This window comes from Pristiophorus japonicus, unplaced genomic scaffold, assembly GCF_044704955.1.
Source record: "Pristiophorus japonicus isolate sPriJap1 unplaced genomic scaffold, sPriJap1.hap1 HAP1_SCAFFOLD_650, whole genome shotgun sequence".
Lineage (NCBI taxonomy): Eukaryota > Metazoa > Chordata > Chondrichthyes > Pristiophoridae > Pristiophorus > Pristiophorus japonicus.
In genome coordinates, this window is record NW_027254562.1 from 255,396 (window position 1) to 280,908 (window position 25,513).

At 44.8% G+C, this 25,513-nt stretch overlaps 1 protein-coding gene across 1 annotated transcript in view; it reads left to right on the plus strand.

Annotated features, from left to right (window-relative positions):
• Positions 1-19,860, plus strand: part of mtor (mechanistic target of rapamycin kinase) — a 269,702-nt gene extending 249,842 nt beyond the window's left edge. Inside the window, exons 28-30 of the mRNA XM_070874034.1 lie at positions 605-720; positions 5,689-5,766; positions 19,654-19,860. Of these exons, the coding sequence (XP_070730135.1) occupies positions 605-720; positions 5,689-5,766; positions 19,654-19,860 (401 nt within the window). The remainder of the gene's footprint in view (positions 1-604; positions 721-5,688; positions 5,767-19,653) is intronic.
• The last annotated feature ends 5,653 nt before the right edge of the window (positions 19,861-25,513 follow it).

Here is a 25,513-nt window from a genome sequence, read left to right on the forward strand (position 1 = left end):
TTTCCCACATTACAACAATTACTCCACTCCCCATTGGCTGTAAAGCACTTTGAGACATCCAGTGGTCGTGAAAGGCGCTATATAAATCCAAGTCTTTTCTTTCTTACAACTAATTCTATGAAAAAATAGGTTTGGGGTAGATAATAAAGAATACAAGTAGGATTAATAGAGAATTGGAAAGAAGAAAGCAGCAGGAAAAAATGCAAGTTATTTAGAGCCTGAAATTTCTCATTGAGAAGTGGACATCATTTTTTTTTTAAAAAAAGGAACTCCAGCTGGCATTTAGTAAACTATAATTGGGGCAAGTGATCTGTTATAGCTCGGACTCTTTTAGAAGACTGCATTTTTACTTCATCAGGTACTTATGTAAGATAGCAGTACTCAAAACAAGGTAGGTGTCAAGTTCATGGGATTTAATGTGGGATAAGCCAAATGACTTGCCCTATAGGAGCTCTTGCAAAAGTGAAGTCAGTTTTGCTTAACTAAACAAATTTAGGACATACCGCAACTGGAAAGTTAAGCCATAAAGCTTCATCAGCTAACAGCCTAGCTAGCATCGTGTGTAATTTCACACACAGCACTCATTGTGCATGTTTATTGACAGGTCACTGGGACAGTATGGAGGAATACGCCTGTATGATCCCAAGAGACACTCATGATGGCGCTTTCTACAGAGCAGTACTGGCTTTGCATCAAGATCTCTTCTCCTTAGCCCAGCAGGTATGTGTCATTTTAACAGAACAATTTGTACGGCTGATGCAACAGAATTCAACATTTCTTGTAAGTTTCAGGGTGCAGCAGTTATTAGGATAACTTTCACCTTTTTTTAAACCTAGAAATGTAGTGTGATTCTATTTTGTGAAATAGATTAGAGATGAACAAAAGTGTTGCATATGGCAAGACAATTACACTGTTAACTACTGTGCTAAGTTGAGAATTAAAATTGTGTTATTGCTTGGGATTTCCTTGATGGCACTTTCATTAACAGTAGATCTGACTATAAATATTAAACAGATTTTTGCAGTTAGCAGTCTTGCTGTTTGGTCCAAAGGTTGAGAGATCAAACTCCACAGCAGGACTTTACATAATCCAGACTAGCAGTGCTGTGCCTTATTGGGATGCGCTGCCTGTCGGAGCTGCTGTCCTTCCAATGATGCATTAAACCCACATCCTGTCAATCTGATCCAATGGACATTACTAAACGAGTGGCACATTAGAAGAGCAGGGAGTTGTCCAGCAGAAAGCCAGGATAGCTGATCATTCATCCATTGCGGATTGTGGGATGTTACTAGTGTAGAATGGTTGCCACGTTTTCCTACAAAATGGTCATTGCACTCCAAAAATAATTCAGTATGGTGAGGTACTTCAAAATATTTCAGTGTAATAAGGTGATAAATCATTATCAACATTACCAACAATAATAATAAAGAGGGTGCTCGGTTTTTGCATTGCATTTCTAATTAGCAACAACATACCGATGACAAAATATGTCCTGTATAGAGCAGTACAATAGATTGCAAATATCTAAATGTTTATATTTCATAAACAGTACCAGTATCAATGTTGAAATAAATTTTGTCTGCTGGGACCAATGTATTGTTACTTTAAGAGTTTTCGCTTTGGGTGCAATTGGTGATTCGGGCACAAATTACACACAAAATTGCACTAGTTTTCATAATTGAATTTTTTTCCTTAAGTTTCTGCTCAAATTTATTTGCATTTTGCCGAACATAAAATCTGCCATGAACCAGTGCAATTGGGCAGCACTTTAGAATATAATTTGAAAAAAAATGTTTTTGCATTAAAAAAAAATCCTTGATGTATTTAAGAGTGGTAACCTGGTGCAGCTTCATTAATACAGCTAAAAATGGGTTTATCACAAAAAAAAATAAGTCCACCACCTGTGAGTAACCCAATTTTTAAATATCTGAAAATGACTTTAAAAACTATAGTGAACCATTTACTAATTACAATGTCAGTTTCTTAGTAAATTATATATACAGGTACAATGACTGGAATCCTCGGGACTGAGTCCATTTCGGTTTTTGGGTTTGCCGGATTTCAGACAAAAAAAATCAATAGTCTGAAATCTGGAATTCTCGACCGAATCTGTGCCGGGTTTTGATTTTCTCTGAACGTAATTTGTGCTTAAAATTCCTCTTTTTTTTTACACACTGGTTTGGCCGATTTAGGGCAAATTGCATTAAAAAAAAACAGCACAATCAAGCAGAAACTCCTGCCTTAGTCTCCTTTTATATTAAAACTTGGCTTCACAGCCCTTCCGTAGTTCCACAGCACACACTTGAATATATCTTAGCTGTCTTATTTTCTATTTACTTACAAATACACCACCAAAAATACAGATTCTCTGGACATTTATCTCATTGCTGTTTGTGGGACCTTGCTGTGAAAATATTGACTGCTGCATTTCCCTACATTACAATAGCGACTTCACTTCAAATGTAGCCACTTCAAATTGGCTGTGAAGCGCTTAGGGCTGTGAAAGGTGTTCTATAAATGCATGTCCTTTTAAATGGGGAGAATAAGGATGTTTTTTTTTTTACACACACACATTAATAAATGTCACTAATTACAAGGAGTATGATACAGAAACAATAAGAATAACGTATCAGGTGAAACATTAAGATATTGAAGAATTCCAAAGTAGGCAAACTCGGAACTAGATGTCACAAAAACAAAGGTTTCTGTAGATTTAAAGTGTGTGTGTATTGCTTGTTCAAAGTGTGCATTCAGAAATATTGTGCATGCACAAAAATGGCGCAACTCTATTTGCGGCCTCTGTAAAGCACTAAAATGCATTTATATTGATGCTAAATCATTGAAAAATTGGCCCTTCTAGTTCACAGTATTTTCATGTGAGTGGGCTTTTGTTCTGAAATTTGGGCTGCTTTTGTCAAGATTGCTGGAATGTTCTTTATCAGTGCTGCTCATGAAGAAACATTTGCATGCATAAGACATCTATCAGCATCTCACCTTTCAGATGGGAACCCTTCATCACAGCTAATGAGCAGCAGCAGTTCGTTTTAAAATCCGTGGGTTATCACCAACATTAAAATTCCACTGATCAGAGAATCTAGGCTCAGGTCTCCACCAAGATTAAGCTATAATGTCTTCCAAATGCTGACCAGCCTGCTTTGTATTTCCAGCATTCAAGCTTTCCTTTTTATCTTAAAGACATGAATTCAAACAAAATCAATCTTTTAATGGTTTCAGTCCCCCTGCATCTACTGGAAGTGGGTAGATTTATGTTCTGGACACTTTATTCATCTGACTGTGAGCATTACCTTTTCAACCCAGTAACTTTACTAAAACAAATTTTGAAATTTGATTAGTTTTTGATCAAAGGCACCGGGGCCAGTAAAGGAGTTTGCGATTATGGTTCCTAAACTCATATTTAATTGTGTGCACACACACGGAAGGTTGAGGCTCTTGCTGGGAAAGGATTTCCAAACCAGCCATTCAAGATTTGAAAATGGTGTCACTGGGATATAACCTTCTTGCTGCCAGCTGGCTTGTGGCTCATACTGAGGCCTGATTGCTCTGACCCACTTCCTGTCCTCGACTCTAGTTGCAGTGACTCCTGACCTCATCAATAAATCACTCACATCTTTTGACAATTCAGTGTATAAAGTCCAAAACTTGAAAATAAAATGATCTCCAGCCCAATTTAATTATTGTTCATTACCTGTACCTCCCTTTATGCTGGGCACTCCTTGGATCTTGCTGTAGCCACCTCAGTGCTGTTTCTTAATGTACTTCAGATGTTGACTTGGCATCTTTCCCTCCCCTCGCCTTGCTGAGTACTGTAACATACTTGTTTTAAAGTTTATTTTATATATTTCTTTCTGATGTTTCAATTAATACTCTTCCTTTCTCTTTATATTAAGTTGAGCAGTAATAATGTTTGGTATTCTGATGGGAGGCAGTTATAGTGTCAAAATAAGATTGAAGGACTCCTGTAACATGTAATCAATGCAGATGTTCGGCTAAGTCCAACTTTGATCAGCCGACAATGTAACCCCTTTAGGCATTTGCCAAGACACCTAAGAAGGGGCTTTTCCCTTCTGACAAATGTATTTCAAGGTGACCTTTGTAAAACCTGAAAACCCCCTACAGTAGCTGTCAGTTTAAATTAGCAGACTCATAAGTATGAAATGATGAGCCGCATATAGAAGTTTTTCTCGTGCTTTTGCCGACAATGTACAAAGTTCCATATATAAGTGAATAGTATACAAATTAAGATTCAACTATTCAGTTTTCCGTGTGAATTAAAGTTGACTTGTTTTAACCTACAGAATAAATATGCTTTTTTAAAAACTAGGATAATTACAAAAAAGTAATTGTTAATTCTACTACCAAGTTTATTTGGTTTTCAAAATAAGCCTCAGTTGTGCGCAGTTGTGTAAATTGCGACTATCTGTTAAAGCAGAATTGAAATTTTTAGGGCTGAATTTTCGCCACAATTCTGTGCTATTTTTTGGGGTTTTTTTTGGAGCAGACTAAAATCTGCCAGTTTCGCCAAACTTTCTGCGCCATCCGAAACTACTTGTGTCCAATTTTTTTTTTTAGTTCCCGATTTTTTGACGTCACTGTGGGCGGAATCTGCTGGGTGCGTCATTTCTGGCCATTTAAGCGAGTTTGGCTGAGTAGGATTTTTTTCAAAAACAGCGCTGTGCACCATTCAGAAAAACCTTACCTGAAGTTAAGACAATCGCGCAGAGAAGACACCATTGTTTTAGCGGAGCTGAAGACACGGAGGCCGGGGGGGGGCATTTCGGCCTGGGATAGGAGCATCACCGGGGGCAGGGGGGCCTTTCAGCCCGGGATAGGAGCAGCGTATGTTTCACTTTCCAGCCTCAGCCCTTCAGTACGTCCGTCGTTACCCTGGCAACCTCAGTTTTTGGCGTAGACCTTAAGCTCCACCCACAGAGCTGAAGAACAATCTGTGCTGCTCCAAATTCAAAGTTTATTCCGGCGAAACTTGGAACTTTTTTTGGCGCAGTCGGGACACTAAAAAATCGGACATACCTTCATAACTGCGCCAATAATTGGCCATGTGGAAAATTGTTACTTGTCATCATTAAGACAATCCATCAATACTAGTAAAGGGGACCACTGAGTTTTAATGCACAAACATGGAAATTATAGAGAGAGCTGGACTGTCTACTGTGGGCATATAAAAATTCATCATGACATTTTACCTCTGGTAAGCTACCCCAAATCTTGCGCCTTACTATAAAAGGAACACTTGAGCAGCCCATTGCTGAATTTCCTTCCATCCATAGCCGGATAACTGAAAATGGAAACTCCGTGGAATTGCTGTTCCATGGTACAGATTTATTCATGCTTGCTTCAGCTTTAGTGTTGGACTTCCTCTGAAGTGAAATTTCTAGCCTCTTTCCACAAAGTGTCTTGCTGCTGGAAAGGAAACAGAAGAATTCCATCTGGTGTCATATTTTTCTCTTGCTGACCACAAAAGCAAATGGAGATACTCATTATTAGCCAGACTTCACAATTCCGAATGCTGTAAAGAGGGGATTTGGAGAGAAGTTTCATTAACAATAATTCTAGTAGGTGGTCTTTTAAATTAGTTCACAAGGATAGAAGCAGCAGCATATTGATCACAGATTAATAAAACCGTCTACTATTTTTGCTCTTCCATTGTAGTGCATTGACAAGGCCCGAGATCTGCTGGATACAGAGTTGACTGCCATGGCTGGCGAGAGCTACAGCCGTGCCTATGGGGTGAGTCTAATAAAGATTGTATTTCATGATCCTACGTGACGTGTCCGAGACGCTGTGTGCTTAACTTGCATCTTTTGTTCATTAACGATATAAACCTTTCGATCTCACGATGAATAAATAACGCAGCCTGGCTATTCACCCCTAGCCAATTCTGCCAAGTCACATCATACAATTTACCAGCTTATAATTGAACTCCGTGCATGCAACAATCCCCAATGTCTAACGTGCTACATCTGCTCAGAAATAGTTGAAAATATGTCCAATGTGAGTCTCTACCCTGATGCCTTTGGAATTCATGGAAGAAATTTGTAATAGAAACTGTCAATTATGAGGCTGCTTGCTGTAATTAGTTTGGAAACATCAATCGACCGTCCGCTCAATGATGCACTGTAAATGCTTGCTTTACTGGCTTGCTTGCGTCATTTAATGAATCACTCGTATTTTTTACATTAGGCCTTGATTAGTGGTGGTATGATTAATGGATTGTTAAGATTGGAAAATATAAATGTAGCAGCTGTTATATTTATGTGAATGTGGCCATCACAGAGTGATAATTAAAAACACACAACAGAATTATTAATTGTTGGTCTTTGCCAGTATCCAGTCTGTGCTAGAGATTTCCCTGGACTGATTTGTGTCCATATGGCTTTTATGGGCTGAGTTAATGCATCATATTTTGCCGTAACAAATAAAAGCCAGGCACTAATCATTCTGTGGTATTTGGTATGTACTGTAATACAGCACATAAATCAGGATATGTGGTACTCTGGACAGCTCCTTAACAGAGTTGGGAAAGTCTGATTTATAAGCCATTGAAACTAAGTTGAAGAGCTGATTAAAACGCTTAAAGCAGTCAATGCCATTCATTCCTGGCATATGATTTAATTATTTGGGCTTTCCTTTTCTTTAAAAGTGTATCTTCACAGCACAGTACTTTTAATTATAAATCAGGTGGAAGTTCAATCCAGAGTCTTCATTATTCAGACAAAAGGGTATACATTTAATTTTTTTTAAATTATGGAACCTAGATGAATAATGTAATAATGCTAAGTAACAGATGAAAACTTGTGGGAAAACTTTAAGCTTTGCTGTCTATTGGTTGAAATTTCTTTCTGACCCAGTTGTTACATCTATTGGACATCAAGAACTCTGTTATCTGATCTTTGCCCATCAGGTATATTATTAGGCTTGTGGGTTGGTGAGTTTAAATTTTTTTTTAAAAATAGGCTGGTTTTAAAAATATTCAAAGCTGCACCAAAGTAGAAAGGTTTTTCATTGAGTTTATGATACCTGCTAGTTATAATTTTATGTGTGTCCAAATGAGTGTTGCTGTTGGATATTGTCGTTTGTTTATAATTTTCATTTATTGAATTTTCATTGTGAATTTTTCTCAAGAAATTCCCTTGTAACACTTGCTGCTGTGTTGGAAAGCTGAGATATAAATACCTATTGAGATTTTTTTTATTAGTGTTGTTTGCAGTGCTGCACCTGAAGAAATGTATTAAAGGAAATGTTGCCAGTAATGGGCAGTAATTCAACCCAGCACTAATGTTATCCCTAATTATGTGCTTAACCCTATACTTGGGCTACTCTAAACTGTACAGGTGCAACGTCCTGAATCTGGACTTCCGAAAACCGGAATTGTTCGAAAACCGGACATTTCGGCGGGCGGCAAGGAGCGGAGGATCGGCAGGTGGTGAGGTCCAAAATCTGGCAAAACCCAAAATCCGGCATGGATTCGGTCCCAAGGATTCTGGAGTTCAGACTCTTGATTTTCTTGTCTGAAATCTGGGGGAAAAAAACAAAACCGGCACAGACTCAGTCCTGAGGATTCTAGATTTCAGACGTTGTACCTGTATTATCAAGTCATAATTCTAAGAGGTGAGACAATCAGGCTAGTGTAGAATTTTGCAATTAAATTGATACAAAAAAAGGGGCTACAGAGAGAGGGAGGGGCTGGGACATGATGTGAATATATATATTTTTAATTTGAGGTATTTGGGAACCGAGAGTCAATGTAGGTCAGCGAAGACCTGGTGCGGGATAAGGTGGTGCAGCAGAGTTTTGGACGAGCAGAAGGTGGAGGGTGGAGGATAGGAGATCAGATGAGAGAGAATTGGGATAGGGGCAGAGGTGGGTGATGATGCAGGGGTTTATTGAAAGATCTTTGTGATGGAGAAGATATGAGGTCGAATGCTCAGCTCGGGATCAAATGGGACTCGGGTTGCGAACTATCTTGATTCAGCCTGAGTGGCCAGACAGGGAAATGGAATCGGTGGCAAGGGTTGGGAGTTTATAACGGTTCTGGATTATCAATTATCAATGACTGTTCATAACATTGAGTAGAATTTCTAACTGCAGAACCAGGAAAACAAAAATTTTTATCAGTGTACAATCACGGACACCTCAATCCCAATTGCGGTGGCACCTCAACTCCAAGAGCTGATTATTGTGGGTTTCCTCATGTTCAGTGCAAAGCTTCCAATTAATGAACAATGCAACTAGTTGGAGAATTAAGTTTTGGAGGAGAAGGGACTGAGGAGTTAAACTAATATGGCAGGGGGATGGGAACCTATGCAGGGAGACAGAGGGAAATAGAAGGGGGGCAGAAGCAAAAGATAGAAAGGAGAATAGTAAAAGTGGAGGGCAGAGAAACCCAAGGCAAAAAGCAAAAAGGGCCACATTACAGCAAGATTCAAAAGGGGCAAAGTGTGTTAAAAAGACAAGCCTGAAGGCTCTGTGCCTCAATGCGAGGAGTATTCGGAATAAGGTGGATGAATTAACTGCGCAGATAGCAGTTAACGGATACGATGTGAATGGCATCACGGAGACATGGCTCCAGGGTGACCAAGGCTGGGAACTCAACATCCAAGGGTATTCAGCATTTAGGAAGGATAGACAGAAAAGAAAAGGAGGCGGGGTGGCGTTGCTGGTTAAAGAGGAAATCAATGCAATTGTAAGGAAGGCCATTAGCCTGGATGATGTGGAATCGATATGGGTGAAGCTGCGGAATTCCAAAGGGCAGAAAATGCTAGTGGGAGTTGTGTATAGACCACCAAATAGTAGTAGTGAGGTTGGGGACAGCATCAAACAAGAATTAAGGGATGTGTGCAATAAAGGTACAGCAGTAATCATGGACGACTTTAATCTACATATAGATTGGGCTAACCTAACTGGTAGCAATGCGGTGGAGGAGGATTTCCTGGAGTGTATTAGGGATGGTTTTCTAGACCAATATGTCGAGGAACTAACCAGGGAGCTGGCCATCCTAGACTGGGTGATGTGTAATGAGAAGGGACTAATTAGCAATCTTGTTGTGCAAAGCTCTTTGGGGAATAGTGACCATAATATGGTAGAATTCCTTATTCAGGTGGAGAGTGACGAAGTTAATTCGGAAACTAGGGTCCTGAACTTAAAGAAAGGTAACTTCGATGGTATGAGGTGTGAATTGGCTAGAATAGACTGGCAGAGGATACTTAAAGGGTTGACAGTGGATAAGCAATGGCAAACATTTAAAGATCACATGGATGAACTTCAGCAATTGTACATCCCTGTCTGGAGTAAAAATAAAACTGGGAAGGTGGCTCAACCATGGCTAACAAGGGAAATTAAAGATAGTGTTAAAACCTAGGAAAAGGCATATAAATTGGCTAAAAAAAGCAACAAACCTGAGGATTGGGAGAAATTTAGAATTCAACAGAGGAGGTCGAAGGGTTTCATTAAGAAGGGGAAAATAGAGCACGAGAGGAAGCTTGCAGGGAACATAAAAACTGACTGCAAAAGCTTCTATAAATATGTGAAGAGAAAAAGATTAGGAAAGACAAACATAGGTCCCTTGCAGTCGGATTCAGGTGAATTTCAGGTGAAAAGAAATGGCAGACCAATTGAACCAATACTTCGGTTCTGTCTTCACAAAGGAAGATACAAATAACCTTCCGAATGTACTAGGGAGGGACAGTGGGTCTAGTGAGAGTGAGAAACCGAAAGATATCCTTATTAGGTGGGAAATTGTGTTAGGGAAATTGATGGGATTAAAGGCCGATAAATCCCCGGGTCCTGATAGTCTGCATCCCAGAGTACTTAAGTGGCCCTAGAAATAGTGGATGCATTGGAGATCATTTTCCAACAGTCTATCAACTCTGGATCAGTTCCTATGGACTGGAGGGTAGCTAATGTAACTCCACTTTTTAAAAAAGGAGGGAGAGAGAAAGCAGGTTAGCCTGACATCAGTGGTGGGGAAAATGTTGGAATCAATCATTAAGGATGAAATAGCAGCCCATTTGGAAAACAGTGACAGGATCGGACCAAGTCAGCATGGATTTATGAAAGGGAAATCATGCTTGACGAATCTTCTGGAATTTTGTGAGGATGTAACTCGTAGAGTGGATAAGGGAGAACCAGTGAATGTGGGTGGTGTATTTGGACTTTCAAAAGGCTTTTGACAAGGTCCCGCACAAGAGATTGGTGTACAAAATCGAAGCGCATGGTATTGGGGGTAATGTACTGACGTGGATAGAGAACTGGTTGGCAGACAGGAAGCAGAGAGTCGGGATAAACGGGTCCTTTTCAGAATGGCAGGCAGTGACTAGTGGGGTGCCGCAGGGCTCAGTGCTGGGACCCCAGCTCTTTACAATATACATTAACGATTTGGATGAAGGAATAGAGTGTAATATCTCCAAGTTTGCGGATGACACTAAACTGGGTGGCGGTGTGAGCTGTGAGGAGGACGCTAAGAGGCTGCAGGGTGACTTGGACAGATTAGGTGAGTGGGCAAATACATGGCAGATGCAGTATAATGTGGATAAATGTGAGGTTATCCAATTTGGGGGCAAAAACATGAAGGCAGAATATTATCTGAATGGCGGCCGACTAGAAAAAGGGGAGGTGCAACGAGACCTGGGTGTCATGGTTCATCAGTCACTGAAAGTGGGCATGCAGGTACAGCAGGCGGTAAAGAAGGCAAATGGTATGTTGGCCTTCATAGCTAGGGGATTTGAATATAGGAGCAGGGAGGTCTTACTGCAGTTGTACAGGGCCTTAGTGAGGCCTCACTTGGAATATTGTGTTCAGTTTTGGTCTCCTAGTCTGAGGAAGGATGTTCTTGCTATTGAGGGAGTGCAGCAAAGGTTCACCAGACTGATTCCAGGAATGGCTGGGTTGTCATATGAGGAGAGACTGGATCAATTGGACCTTTATTCACTGGCATTTAGAAGGATGAGAGGGGATCTCATAGAAACATACAAGATTCTGAGGGGACTGGACAGGTTAGATGCGGGAAAAATGTTCTCGATGTTAGGGAAGTCCAGGGACATAGTCTTAGGATAAGGGGTGGGCCATTTAGGACTGAGGTGAGGAGAAACTTCTTCACTCAGAGAGTTGTTGACCTGTGGAATTCCCTGCCGCAGAGAGTTGTTGATGCCAGTTCATTGGATATATTCAAGAGGGAGTTAGATATGGCCCTTACGGTTAAGGGGATCAAGGGGTACTGAAGAAATGATCAGCCATGATCTTATTGAATGGCGGTGCAGGCTCGAAGGGCCGAATGGCCTACTCCTGCACCTATTTTTTATGTTTCTATGTAATGGACAATGCTTAAAAAAATATATATCTTTCCGCATCCCAGCTCGGAAGAGTTGGTGACCTTTTGAATGAATTATTTTACATTTTACTCCTTTTCTCAATGCAACTTGACAGTTTATTCCAAAAAACAATGTATCTGTTCCCATTGGTATAGGGCTATTAGTGGGATGGGGAGGGTATAGGAGACTGGCAGTGAATACTGTAGGACTGGTGGTCCAAGGCATACAATCCAGACTTGTTTCTGCTTTAATATACAAATCTACATATTCTGGCTCTTTCTAAGTGATTAGTTGGTTTATGGACTGGAGAGGTAGTCTCAGCAGATACAGGCTCAGTCCCTTTATTTTCTTTTTGGCAATTTTCTCCCTCTTCTGAAGGCGTTGATTCTTGCTTGACTCAGATTTTAAGGCTGTTGACCGCTCTCAACACTTTTCTCCAGAGGCCATTATTTTTTTGTGAGCCTGGACAGTGAATGTCGAGATGCTATTTAACTGTCGAGGCGGGTGGGATCGCAGTTGAGACCGATCCTGATCCCCATCTCCTTCCCACGTGCTCGCATACACGCAGACTTCTGAGTCAGGGTCGCTGGATGGTGATCAGTAGTGGGAATGATTTTTCCGGATGATTTTTTTTCCTTTCTGCTCCCAATTCCTAACTGTTGCGGTAGCTGAGCTGAACTACTCAGCACAGACCCAAAGGTCCAGTTTTTAAAGTCTTAGCAGTGAATAAGTGGCCTCAGATGAAAGGTTGTTTCAGTCCATGGTTTTGAAATGTTTCAAAGCAGCATCCTTTTGCGCAGCATTGTTCAATGGAGCCAGATCAACATGCCACAGCTGGCGAATAGGTTCCATATGATAGAAATGTCTTGGTATCAACCAGAAACCTGCCAATGGCCATATCCAGCACAATCATTTACTTTTCTAATGAAAGGTTTCTCATGTATTGAGATGCATTTGCACACACTTTCACTTGTAAGACTCCCACACTGCAATGTAACCCCCAAAACACAACAATGTGACACTCCGTTGTTACAAATTACAGGTCTAACATAGACATAGAAACATAGAAAATAGGTGCAGGAGTAGGCCATTCGGCCCTTCTAGCCTGCACCGCCATTCAATGAGTTCATGGCTGAACATTCAACTTCAGTACCCCATTCCTGCTTTCTCGCCATACCCCTTGATCCCCCTAGCAGTAAGGACCTCATCTAACTCCTTTTTGAATATATTTAGTGAATTGGCCTCAACAACTTTCTGTGGTAGAGAATTCCACAGGTTCACCACTCTCTGGGTGAAGAAGTTCCTCCGCATCTCGGTCCTAAATGGCTTACCCCTTATCCTTAGACTGTGACCCCTGGTTCTGGACTTCCCCAACATTGGGAACATTCTTCCTGCATCTAACCTGTCTAACCCCGTCAGAATTTTATATGTTTCTATGAGGTCCCCTCTCATTCTTCTGAACTCCAGTGAATACAAGCCCAGTTGATCCAGTCTTTCTTGATAGGTCAGTCTCGCCATCCCGGGAATCAGTCTGGTGAACCTTCGCTGCACTCCCTCAATAGCAAGAATGTCCTTCCTCAGGTTAGGAGACCAAAACTGTACACAATACTCCAGGTGTGGCCTCACCAATGCCCTGTACAACTGTAGCAACACCTCCCTGCCCCTGTACTCAAATCCCCTTGCTATGAAGGCCAACATGCCATTTGCTTTCTTAACCGCCTGCTGCACCTGCATGCCAACCTTCAATGACTGATGTACCATGACACCCAGGTCTCTTTGCACCTCCCCTTTTCCTAATCTGTCACCATTCAGATAATAGTCTGTCTCTCTGTTTTTACCACCAAAGTGGATAACCTCACATTTATCCACATTATACTTCATCTGCCATGCATTTGCCCACTCACCTAACCTATCCAAGTCGCTCTGCAGCCTCACAGCATCCTCCTCGCAGCTCACACTGCCACCCAACTTAGTGTCATCCGCAAATTTGGAGATACTACATTTAATCCCCTCATCTAAATCATTAATGTACAGTGTAAACAGCTGGGGCCCCAGCACAGAACCTTGCGGTACCCCACTAGTCACTGCCTGCCATTCTGAAAAGTACCCATTTACTCCTACTCTTTGCTTCCTGTCTGACAACCAGTTCTCAATCCATGTCAGTACACTACCCCCAATCCCATGTGCTCTAACTTTGCACATCAATCTCTTGTGTGGGACCTTGTCGAACGCCTTCTGAAAGTCCAAATATACCACATCAACTGGTTCTCCCTTATCCACTCTACTGGAAACATCCTCAAAAAATTCCAGAAGATTTGTCAAGCATGATTTCCCTTTCACAAATCCATGCTGACTTGAACCTATCATGTCACCTCTTTCCAAATGCACTGCTATGACATCCTTAATAATTGATTCCATCATTTTACCCACTACCGATGTCAGGCTGACCGGTCTATAATTCCCCGTTTTCTCTCTCCCTCCTTTTTTAAAAAGTGGGGTTACATTGGCTACCCTCCACTCCATAGGAACTGATCCAGAGTCAATGGAATGTTGGAAAATGACTGTCAACGCATCCACTATTTCCAAGGCCACCTCCTTAAGTACTCTGGGATGCAGTCCATCAGGCCCTGGGGATTTATCGGCCTTCAATCCCATCAATTTCCCCAATACAATTTCCCGGCTAATAAGGATTTCCCTCAGTTCCTCCTCCTTACTAGACCCCCCGACCCCTTTTATAACCGGAAGGTTGTTCGTGTCCTCCTTCGTGAATACCGAACCAAAGTACTTGTTCAATTGGTCCGCCATTTCTTTGTTCTCCGTTATGACTTCCCCTGATTCTGACTGCAGGGGACCTACGTTTGTCTTTACTAACCTTTTTCTCTTTACATATCTATAGAAACTTTTGCAATCCGTCTTAATGTTCCCTGCAAGCTTCTTCTCATACTCCATTTTCCCTGCCCTAATCAAACCCTTTGTCCTCCTCTGCTGAGTTCTAAATTTCTCCCAGTCCCCAGGTTCGCTGCTATTTCTGGCCAATTTGTATGCCACTTCCTTGGCTTTAATACTATCCCTGATTTCCCTTGATAGCCACGGTTGAGCCACCTTCCCTTTTTTATTTCTATGCCAGACAGGAATGTACAATTGTTGTAGTTCATCCATGCGGTCTCTAAATGTCTGCCATTGCCCATCCACAGTCAACCCCTTAAGTATCATTCGCCAATCCATCTCAGCCAATTCACGCCTCATACCTTCAAAGTTAGCCTTCTTTAAGTTCTGGACCATGGTCTCTGAATTAACTGTTTCATTCTCCATCCTAATGCAGAATTCCACCATATTATGGTCACTCTTCCCCAAGGGGCCTCGCACAACGAGATTGCTAATTAATCCTTTCTCATTACATAACACCCAGTCTAAGATGGCCTCCCCCCTAGTTGGTTCCTCGACATATTGGTCTAAAAAACCATCCCTTATGCACTCCAGAAAATCCTCCTCCACCGTATTGCTTCCAGTTTGGTTAGCCCAATCTATGTGCATATTAAAGTCACCCATTATAACTGCTGCACCTTTATTGCACGCACCCCTAATTTCCTGTTTGATGCCCTCCCCAACATCACTACTACTGTTTGGAGGTCTGTACACAACTCCCACTAACGTTTTTTGCCCTTTGGTGTTCTGCAGCTCTACCCATATAGATTCCACATCATCCAAGCTAATGTCCTTCCTAACTATTGCCTTAATCTCCTCCTTAACCAGCAATGCTACCCCACCTCCTTTTCCTTTTATTCTATCCTTCCTGAATGTTGAATACCCCTGGATGTTGAGTTCCCAGCCCTGCTCATCCTGGAGCCACGTCTCCGTAATCCCAATCACATCATATTTGTTAACATCTATTTGCACAGTTAATTCATCCACCTAATTGCGGATACTCCTTGCATTAAGACACAAAGCCTTTAGGCTTGTTTTTTTAACACCCTCTGTCCTTTTAGAATTTTGCTGTACAATGGCCCTTTTTGTTCTTTGCCTTGGGTTTCTCTGCCCTCCACTTTTCCTCATCTCCTTTCTGTCTTTTGTTTTTGCCTCCTTTTTGTTTCCCTCTATCTCCCTGCATTGGTTCCCATCCCCCTGCCATATTAGTTTAACTCCTCCCCAACAGCACTAGCAAACACTCCCCCGAGGACATTGGTTCCGATTCTGCCCAGGTGCAGACCGTCCGGATTGTACTGGTCCCACCTCCCCCAGAACCGGTTCCAATGCCCCAGGAATTTGAATCCCTCCCTGCTGCACCATTGCTCAAGCCACGTATTCATCTGAGCTATCCTGCGATTCCTACTCTGACTAGCACGTGGCACTGGTAGCAATCCCGAGATTACTACTTTTGAGGTCCTACTTTTTAATTTAGCTCCTTGCTCCTTAAATTCATTTCGTAGGAACTCATCCCTTTTTTTACCTATGTCATTGGTACCAACGTGCACCACGACAACTGGCTGTTCTCCCTCCCTTTTTAGAATGTCCTGCACCCGCTCCGAGACATCCTTGACCCTTGCACCAGGGAGGCAACATACCATCCTGGAGTCTCGGTTGCGGCCGCAGAAACGCCTATCTATTCCCCTTACAATTGAATCCCCTATCACTATCGCTCGCCCACTCTTTTTCCTGCCCTCCTGTGCAACAGAGCCAGCCACGGTGCCATGAACTTGGCTGCTGCTGCCCACTCCTGATGAGTCATCCCCCTCAACAGCACTCAAAGCAGTGTATCTGTTTTGCAGTGGGATGACCACAGGGGACCCCTGCACTACCTTCCTTGCACTACTCTTCCTGCTGGTCTTCCATTCCCTCGCTGGCTGTGGACCCTTCTCCTGCGGTAAGACCAACTCGCTACACGTGATACTCACGTCATTCTCAGCATCGTGGATGCTCCAGAGTGAATCCACCTTCAGCTCCAACTCCGCAACGCGGACCGTCAGTAGCCGGAGGTGGACACACTTCCCGCACATGTAGTCGTCAGGGACACTGGTGTTGTCCCCGTGTTCCCACATGGTACAGGAGGAGCATATCACATGACCGAGCTGTCCTGCCATGACTTAACCCTTAGATACACTTAAATTGCCAACAACAATGTTAAAAGTTACTGACTAATAAAGAAAAAGAAAAACTACTCACCAATCAGCAGCCAATCACTTACCACGTTGGCTGTGACATCACCTTTTGATTTCTTTCTACTTCTTTTTTGACTTCTCTCAGCTGGAGCTGCACCGGTACGCCTCTCTCGACTCCCGCCTCTCTCGACGCTCCCCGGACTGCTGAGCCTTTTATAGGCCGCTGCCTCTCTCGACGCTCCCCGGACTGCTGAGCCTTTTATAGGCCGCTGCCTCTCTCGACGCTCCCCGGACTGCTGAGCCTTTTATAGGCCGCTGCCTCTCTGGACTCCCGCCTCTCTCGACGCTCCCCGGACTGCTGAGCCTTTTATAGGCCGCTGCCTCTCTGGACTCCCGCCTCTCTCGACGTTCCCCGGACTGCTGAGCCTTTTATAGGCCGCTGCCTCTCTCGACTCCCGCCTCTCTCGACGCTCCCCGGACTGCTGAGCCTTTTATAGGCCGCTGCCTCTCTGGACTCCCGCCTCTCTCGACGCTCCCTGGACTGCTGAGCCTTTTATAGGCCGCTGCCTCTCTGGACTCCCGCCTCTCTCGACGCTCCCCGGACTGCTGAGCCTTTTATAGGCCGCTGCCTCTCTGGACTCCCGCCTCTCTCGACGCTCCCCGGACTGCTGAGCCTTTTATAGGCCGCTGCCTCTCTGGACTCCCGCCTCTCTCGACGCTCCCCGGACTGCTGAGCCTTTTATAGGCCGCTGCCTCTCTGGACTCCCGCCTTTGATGCTCTCGGATCACTCCCAGAAACAGATCCCAGGCCAAAAACCGCGGTCTCTACGGGCGCATAAGATGTGCGCGCACACCCGGAGAGGCCCAACGTGCTGGTTCTTGGCGCACAATGTCTTTTGATGGTTCGAACGCATCCCCAGGAGAAGGGCCTTCCCACACGGAGATTTGGGCTATTTATCCACTCTTGCCCAGTGAATATCCTTCAAACTCTTACACCTGGTAAAAGCAAGCGTAAGGCCTGCTTTGCTTTTACCAGCATAAGAGTTTTAAAAGATTAAAAAAAATGTTTGCAATTTTTATATTTAAAAACCCCAATCATTAAGGTAAGTTTATTTTTGCTCCTATTAAAACATAAACATTTCACATAATTTTTTTTTATCGGAGACATTTAATTAAATTCAATTTGATTTAATTTTAAATATGTGAAGTGGTTTTCTTATTTATTTAAAATGTTTGTGTTTTTGGAGTTATTCCCATTCATAGAAATGGTGATCCCCGTACAAACGGAAGTCACCATTACTGTGAATGGGGATACGCCATTGTCATTGGTTGGTCCGGCCCAGGTGATCCCAGTCTGCCCATACGTTCCTGGAATACGTAGGCCCCTACGCTGGGCTGCACAACTAGGCTTCGGAGCGCAAGTCCACGTTCCTCCGGGACCACCAGGTATTTTCGTTAAAAAAATTTTGGTTGGAGGCATCCGCCCGCGGGAAGCCTCCGACCACAATTTTTGGCCTGGGCCCATGTCTTGTGCCTGTACTTTCCAATCTAATCATATGATAGCGTAACTTGAGATGGGTGACAATTGCGATCTGAACTGGATGTTGTGTCTTTTGTGCACAATGTCCAATCTTTCGCAAGCTGATCAGATTCACATCTTAAGGACATGAGGCCTAATACAGATCCACAAACTAATTTTGCAATTATTAAGTGAATGAATATAGAAACATTTCTCATAACTCACCACATACGACTTGATTCTGGATATATCCTAGCATCAAATACAATAATGAAATACACCATACTAACTATTAGTTTCTGATCATCTTATTACTGAATTTAACTGCTCACTAAACTGCACATGTTCCTCTTTCTCTTTTTGTTACTTTGGGCTACAGGAAGTGAGCGAGCTGCCCCTTTCGACGACTTCCTTGTTCCATTCAGTCATCTTTCCTTGTTCAGCAGGCCTTTAAACAGTTAATTCCTCCCGCTCTCCTCCTAGATACAGGACGTATTGCTTTCATACTGGTAGTTTCTGTAACCAGATTATACTGACCGGTTTAGTGGTTAGCCCTATGCCGTGGAAGAGTTTTAAGGATTTTTTGACCAGTCATCAGGGCACACCTACCGAGGGATGGGGCGGGGGGGTGGGGGACGGAGGGAGTATCCCGCTGGATTTCGAGCTGGAGCTCCAGTCTCCGTTTGCCAAGGCTGCCTGGAGCAGGGCTAGAACCCTATACCTACTGACTTAGAAGCAGGAATTCTACCATTGAGCCAAATACTCACCACTTCCCCGGACCCCCCCCCCCCCCCCCCAAACTCCTCAATGATGAACTCAAATATATGCCAACTAATTGTAAAATGTCAACAGGTTAGAAACCTTTTGAATACAAAATTGAATGTCACTATTGATCATGGTACAAGAAAAGCACGAGGATAATGTAGTTTCAAGAGTTAATCATTTCCTGTCAAAAAGCAAAGCATGCAATTTCAGTTCAATGTTCAGCGTTGGATGCCAGAGAGGAAATTACGTTTAAATTGAACCATTTTGGTCTCCAGTGAATATAGAAAAAAAAGGATGCGAGTATCATAATAACATTGGTAGACAAGAACGTTCTTTTTATTTTATTCAAGGAAATGTGAACTGCTCTGAACCCCCTTGAGGGGAGCTAACCACAGCAAGGAAAACAATAAAGAAGAAAAACAGTCTAGAGAAAGAAATATGTTGAATTCATGGTAAACAGATATAAGCAGACAGCACGGGTTTCATCTGATGCAAGGTTTAAGGGAATTTCATCAATTTTTATTCCCATTTTTGTCTCCCTCACTGATCCTGTTGCTCCTCTCTCAATTTTGGTAGCTTGTGGCGACATTTTATAATGCTGGAATTTTTTTCCCCATTTTTGTATTTGTTGATTGCCAATATAATAACGTAACATTTAAAAAGTGATCTGTCATGGATTTTCACACTTGTATTATGGGTTAAAGCACTGGGTTTAATTCCCTAGTTCCTGTCGTAGGAGCAGCAATATTTGTACACCAGATGCAATTTTGAATTAAAATTACACAGTAAAATATCTGGGAGAAGAATCCCATCTGCTGTCCTGTATTTGACACATACATTTGTTTAATGCTGTGTATTTATATAAAACAAAGTTCATGGCCAGTTTTGAGTAATTGAGTTTGAACAATTGAATACATTTTCTTTACAGCCCATTGCAACCAATGACAGATTTGCATTATTTGTCAGCTTGACTCACTTGGCAGCACTTTTGGCTGAGAGTGCGAAAGTTTTGAGTTCAAGTCCCACTCCACGACCTGAGCACTTAATCGAGGCTGATTGTCTTTCAAATGAAACATTACAACAAGGCTGCGTTCATGTGGATGTAGAAGATCGCATGATACTATTTGAAGAATAAGGAATTCTCCCAACATTGGCCAACATTCTTCCCTTGACGAACTGACTAGCAGTTTTTCATTTTATTTACTGTTTGTGCGATCTTACCATGCACAAATTGGCTGTTGCATTGGACTGCATAAAAAGTGACTGTACTTCAAAAGAAAATTAGATGTGCAGCACTTTGAGATGTCCTGAAGTCATGAGTAGGTGCAGCAAAGGTTCACCAGACTGATTCCGACTAAGCTTGTATTCACTAGAGTTTAGAAGAATGAGAGGGGATCTCATTGAAACATTTAAAATTCTGACGGGGTTGGACAGACAGGATGCGGGGAGGATATTTCCCCTGGCTGGGAAGTCTAGAACAAGGGGTCACAGTCTCAGGATATGGGGTAGGAAATTTAGGACCGAGATGAGGAGAAATATTTTCACTCGGGGTACCACAGGAGGCTGTGGAGGCCAAGTCACTGAATATATTTAAGAAGGAGATAGATAGATTTCCAGACACAAAGGGCATCAAGGGGTATGGGGAGAAAGCGGGAATATGGTGTTGAGATAGAGGATCAGCCATCATATTGAATGACGGTGCAGGCTCGAAGGACCAAATGGCCTACTACTGCTCCTATTTTCTATGTTTCTATAACTACAACTTTTTTTTTTATACTCACCTGTGATGGAGGAGCAATTTAAAAACCCCTTTTAATCACCAGAGTCAATGATCATTCATCTCATTGCTGTTTGTGGGATCTGGTAGGCAGCATCTTGGCTGCCATGTTAGCCTACAAAATAACTGACTGTATTTCAAAAAGTAATTCATTGCCTGTGAAGTGCTTTGGGACATCCTGAGAATGTGAAAGCGCTATATAAATACAATTTTTTTTTAAAGAAACTCTTGAGCATCTTTTGACAACAGGGCCTATTTAGTCATCTTTTTACTGCAGTAACCATGCATGGACTGACACAATGGTCCATTGAGTATATGGAATGCCTTTTTTCTTTTTTTTTTTAAATGAATTTCTTTTTCTTGCCAATTTTTTCCTCTCCTGAAGGCATTTATCATCATCATCATAGGTAGTCCCTCGAACGAGGATGACTTGCTTCCATGAGTTCACAGGTGTTTCGATGAAGGACCCGATGTCCCAGTCCTGAACTCCAATTGAGGGGGTGGAAGATGCCTGTGCGTGAATTTTTTTTAACGTGTGGTGACCGTTGCACACCAGCCACCACACGAGCTTGACAGAGCTAGGTCTTGGTCCAGTGGCAAGGATTAACCAGGACGACTGGAGACCTGCTCTGCTGCACGGACCTAGTGCACACACATATCGCACTATGGGCTGGCCCGTGCTGCCCCTGGGCCCTCGGCTCTTCTGGGCCCCGTAGACTAAGTCTATAAGTATTAAAAGAGATGGCGGAAGTTATAGCAGATGCATTCGTTATAATCTACCAAAATTCTCTGGACTCTGGGGAAGTACCATCGGATTGGAAAGCAGCTAATGTAACGCCTCTGTTTAAAAAAGGGGGCAGACAAAGGCAGGTGACTATAGGCCGGTTAGTTTAACATCTGTAGTGTGGAAAATGCTTGAAGCTATCATTAAGGAAGAAATAACGGGACATCTAGATAGGAATAGTGCAATCAAGCAGACGCAGCATGGATTCATGAAGGGGAAATCATGTTTTAACTAATTTACTTGAATTCTTCGAGGATATAACGAGCATGGTGGATAGAGGTGTACCGATAGATGTGGTGTATTTAGATTTCCAAAAGGCATTCAATAAGGTGCCACACAAAAGGTTATTGCAGAAGATAAAGGTACGCGGAGTCAGAGGAAATGTATTAGCATGGATAGAGAATTGGCTGGCTAACAGAAAGCAAAGAGTCGGGATAAATGGGTCCTTTTCGGGTTAGAAATCGGTGGTTAGTGGTGTGCCACAGGAATCGGTGCTGGGACCACAACTGTTTACAATATACATAGATGACCTGGAAGAGGGGACAGAGTGTAGTGTAACAAAATTTGAAGATGACACAAAGATTAGTGGGAAAGCTGGTTATGTAGAGGACACAGAGAGGCTGCAAAGAGATTTAGATAGATTAAGCGAATGGGCTAAGGTTTGGCAGGTGGAATACAATGTCGGAAAATGTGAGGTCATCCACCTTGGGGGAAAAAAACAGTAAAAGAGAATATTATTTGAATGGGAAGAAATTACAACATGCTGCGGTGCAGAGGGACCTGGGGGTCCTTGTGCATGAATCCCAAAAAGTTAGTTTGCAGGTGCAGCAGGTAATCAGGAAGGCGAATGGAATGTTGGCCTTCATTGCGAGAGGGATGGAGTACAAAAGCAGGGAGGTCCTGTTGCAACTGTACAGGGTATTGGTGAGGCCAGAACCTGGAGTACTGCGTGCAGTTTTGGTCACAATTAAGGAAGGATATACTAGCTTTGGAGGGGCTACAGAGACGATTCACTCAGCTGATTCCAGAGATGAGGGGGTTATCTTATGATGATAGGTTGAGCGGACTGGGTCTTTACTCGTTGGAGTTCAGAAGGATGAGGGATGATCTTATAGAAACATTTAAAATAATGAAAGGGATAGACAAGATAGAGGCAGAGAGGTTGTTTCTACTGGTCGGGGAGACTAGAACTAGGGGGCACAGCCTCAAAATATGGGGAAGCCAATTTAAAACCGAGTTGAGAAGGAATTTCTTCTCCCAGAGGTTTGTGAATCTGTGGAATTCTCTGCCCATGGAAGCAGTTGAGGCTAGCTCATTGAATGTATTCAATTCACAGATAGATAGATTTTTAACCAATAAGGGAATTAAGGGGAGCAGGCGGGTAAGTGGAGCTGAGTCCACGGCCAGATCAGCCATGATCTTGTTGAGTGGCGGAGCAGGCTCGAGGGGCTAGATGGCCTACTCCTGTTCCTAATTCTTATGTTCTTATATGATAGTAGCCAAAGCATTCGATTTTTTAAAAATAGGTCATTAGGACATTATGTATCATGTCAGCTCATAAGCACAGTGCTCCATAGCAGCAGTAGTGCACTGAACTTTACAACAGGAAATAAATGAAGAGCTACAGAAGAAATAAAGATATTGTGCAAACAGATACAGAGCAGGTTCAAGAGATGGGTTGAAGATTCAATGTGGCCTGAACCAGAGAATAGCCTTGATCAATAACTATACAGAAATGATGTCATCCACCCATTCAATGCACACATCATGGGCCCAAGTTTCGGGCCGCGCCTAAAACAGCGCAGCCCCGACCTGGACGCCCATTTTTCGCTCCACAAAGTGCGCCGAAATAAAACTTACAGATTCTCCGGCTCCCTGCTGGTCCTCTGGAACCCGGCGCAGCGCAGCACGAGCTGTAGGGGGCGGAGCTAGGTCCCTGCACTGAAAACAGTGCCGGGACCTCTGCACATGCGCACTACAGTGGGCGCGCATGTGCAGTAGCTCCAGGCGCCCAAAACTGTGTGGGAGGGGCCTGAAGCACGCAGCCCCTAGCCCTGGCCAAATGGCCTCACTGGGGCTGCGTGCATAAGGCTCCTCCCACGCCCAGCTCCTGCTTCCTCCCGACCCGACTCGACTCCCGCTTCCCGGCCCTCGGACTGGACCTGACCCCGACACCGACCCGACTCCCGCTTCCCCTCTCTTTTCCCCCCCCCCCCCCCACCCATGGACCGGACCCGACCCAACGCCACCTACCTGTAAATCTGGTGCTGGGGACTGGCCCTGTCCGAACTCTTGGGCCCGTTCAGTCTCCCTCTCCCTTCCCCCCCCCCCTGCTCATTCCCCTCCCCCCCCAGCTCATTCCCCCCCCTTCTCCTTTCCCCCCCTTCTCCTTCCCCCCCTTCTCCTTCCCCCCCTTCTCCTTTCCCCCCCTTCTCCTTTCCCCCCCTTCTCCTTTTCCCCCCTTCTCCTTTTCCCCCCTTCTCCTTTTCCCCCCTTCTCCTTTTCCCCCCTTCTCCTTTTCCCCCCTTCTCCTTTTCCCCCCTTCTCCTTTTCCCCCCTTCTCCTTTCCCACCCTTCTCCTTTCCCACCCTTCTCCTTTCCCACCCTTCTCCTTTCCCACCCTTCTCCTTTCCCACCCTTCTCCTTTCCCACCCTTCTCCTTTCCCACCCTTCTCCTTTCCCACCCTTCTCCTTTCCCACCCTTCTCCTTTCCCACCCTTCTCCTTTCCCCACCCTTCTCCTTTCCCACCCTTCTCCTTTCCCACCCTTCTCCTTTCCCACCCTTCTCCTTTCCCACCCTTCTCCTTTCCCACCCTTCTCCTTCCCCACCCTTCTCCTTTCCCACCCTTCTCCTTTCCACCCTTCCCTTTCACCCCCCTTCTTTCACCCCCCCTTCTTCTTTCACCCCCTTCTTCTTTCACCCCCCCTCTTCTCCTCTCCCACCCCTTTCCCTCTCCCCCCCCTTCTCCTCTCCCCCCCTTCTCCTCTTCCCCCCCCTTCTCCCCTTCTCCCCCTCCCCTTCTCCTCCTCCCCCCTTCCCTTCTCCTCCTCCCCCCTTCCCCTTCTCCTCCTCCCCCCTTCCCCTTCTCCTCCTCCCCCTACCCCTTCTCCTCCCTCCCCCTACCCCTTCTCCTCCTCCCCCTACCCCTTCTCCTCCTCCCCCCTACCCCTTCTCCTCCTCCCCCTTCCCCTTCTCCTCCTCCCCCTTCCCTCTCCTCCCTCCTCCCCTCCCCCTTCCCTTCTCTCCTCCCCCCTCTCCCCTCCCCCTTCTCCTCCTCTTCCTCTTCTCCACCTCCCCCCTTCCCCTTCTCCACCTCCCCCCTTCCCCTTCTCCTCCTCCTCCTCCCCCCCTTCCCCTTCTCCTCCTCCCCCCTTCCCCTTCTCCTCCTCCCCCTTCCCCTTCTCCTCCTCCCCCCCTTCCCCTTCTCCTCCCCCCCTTCCCCTTCTCCTCCCTCCCCCCCTTCCCTTCTCCTCCTCCCCCCCTTCCCCTTCTCCTCTCCTCCTCCCCCCTTCCCCTTCTCCTCCCTCCCCCCTTCCCCTTCCTCTCCTCCTCCCCCCTTCCCCTTCTCCTCCTCCCCCCCTTCCCCTTCTCCTCCCCCCCCTTCCTTCTCCTCTCCCCCCCCTCCTCCCCCCCTTCCCCTTCTCCCTCCTCCCCCCCTTCCCCTTCTCCTCCTCCCCCCTCCCTTCTCCTCCTCCCCCCCTTCCCCTTCTCCTCCTCCCCCCTTCCCCTTCTCCTCCTCCCCCCTTCCCCTTCTCCTCCTCCCCCCCTTCCCCTTCTCCTCCTCCCCCCCCTTCCCCCTTCTCCTCCTCCCCCCCTTCCCCTTCTCCTCCTCCCCCCCTTCCCCTTCTCCTCCTCCCCCCCCTTCCCTTCTCCTCCTCCCCCCCTTCCCCTTCTCCTCCCTCCCCCCCTTCCCCTTCTCCTCCTCCCCCCTTCCCCTTCTCCTCCTCCCCCCCTTCCCCTTCTCCTGCTCCCCCCCTTCCCCTTCTCCTCCTCCCCCCCCTTCCCCATCTCCTCCTCCTCCTCTTCCCCCCTTCCCCTCCTCCTCTTCCCCCCCTTCCCCCTTCACCTTCTCCTCCCCCCCCTTCTCTCCCCCTTCTCCCCCATCCCTCCCTCCCCCTCCCCTCGCTGTCAGAAACACACAGACAGAGAGATAGAGACACTAACAGAGACACACTGCGTGGAGGTGGGTGGGCATCCCAGCACGCTGTTGGAGGGCTCCAGGTGCT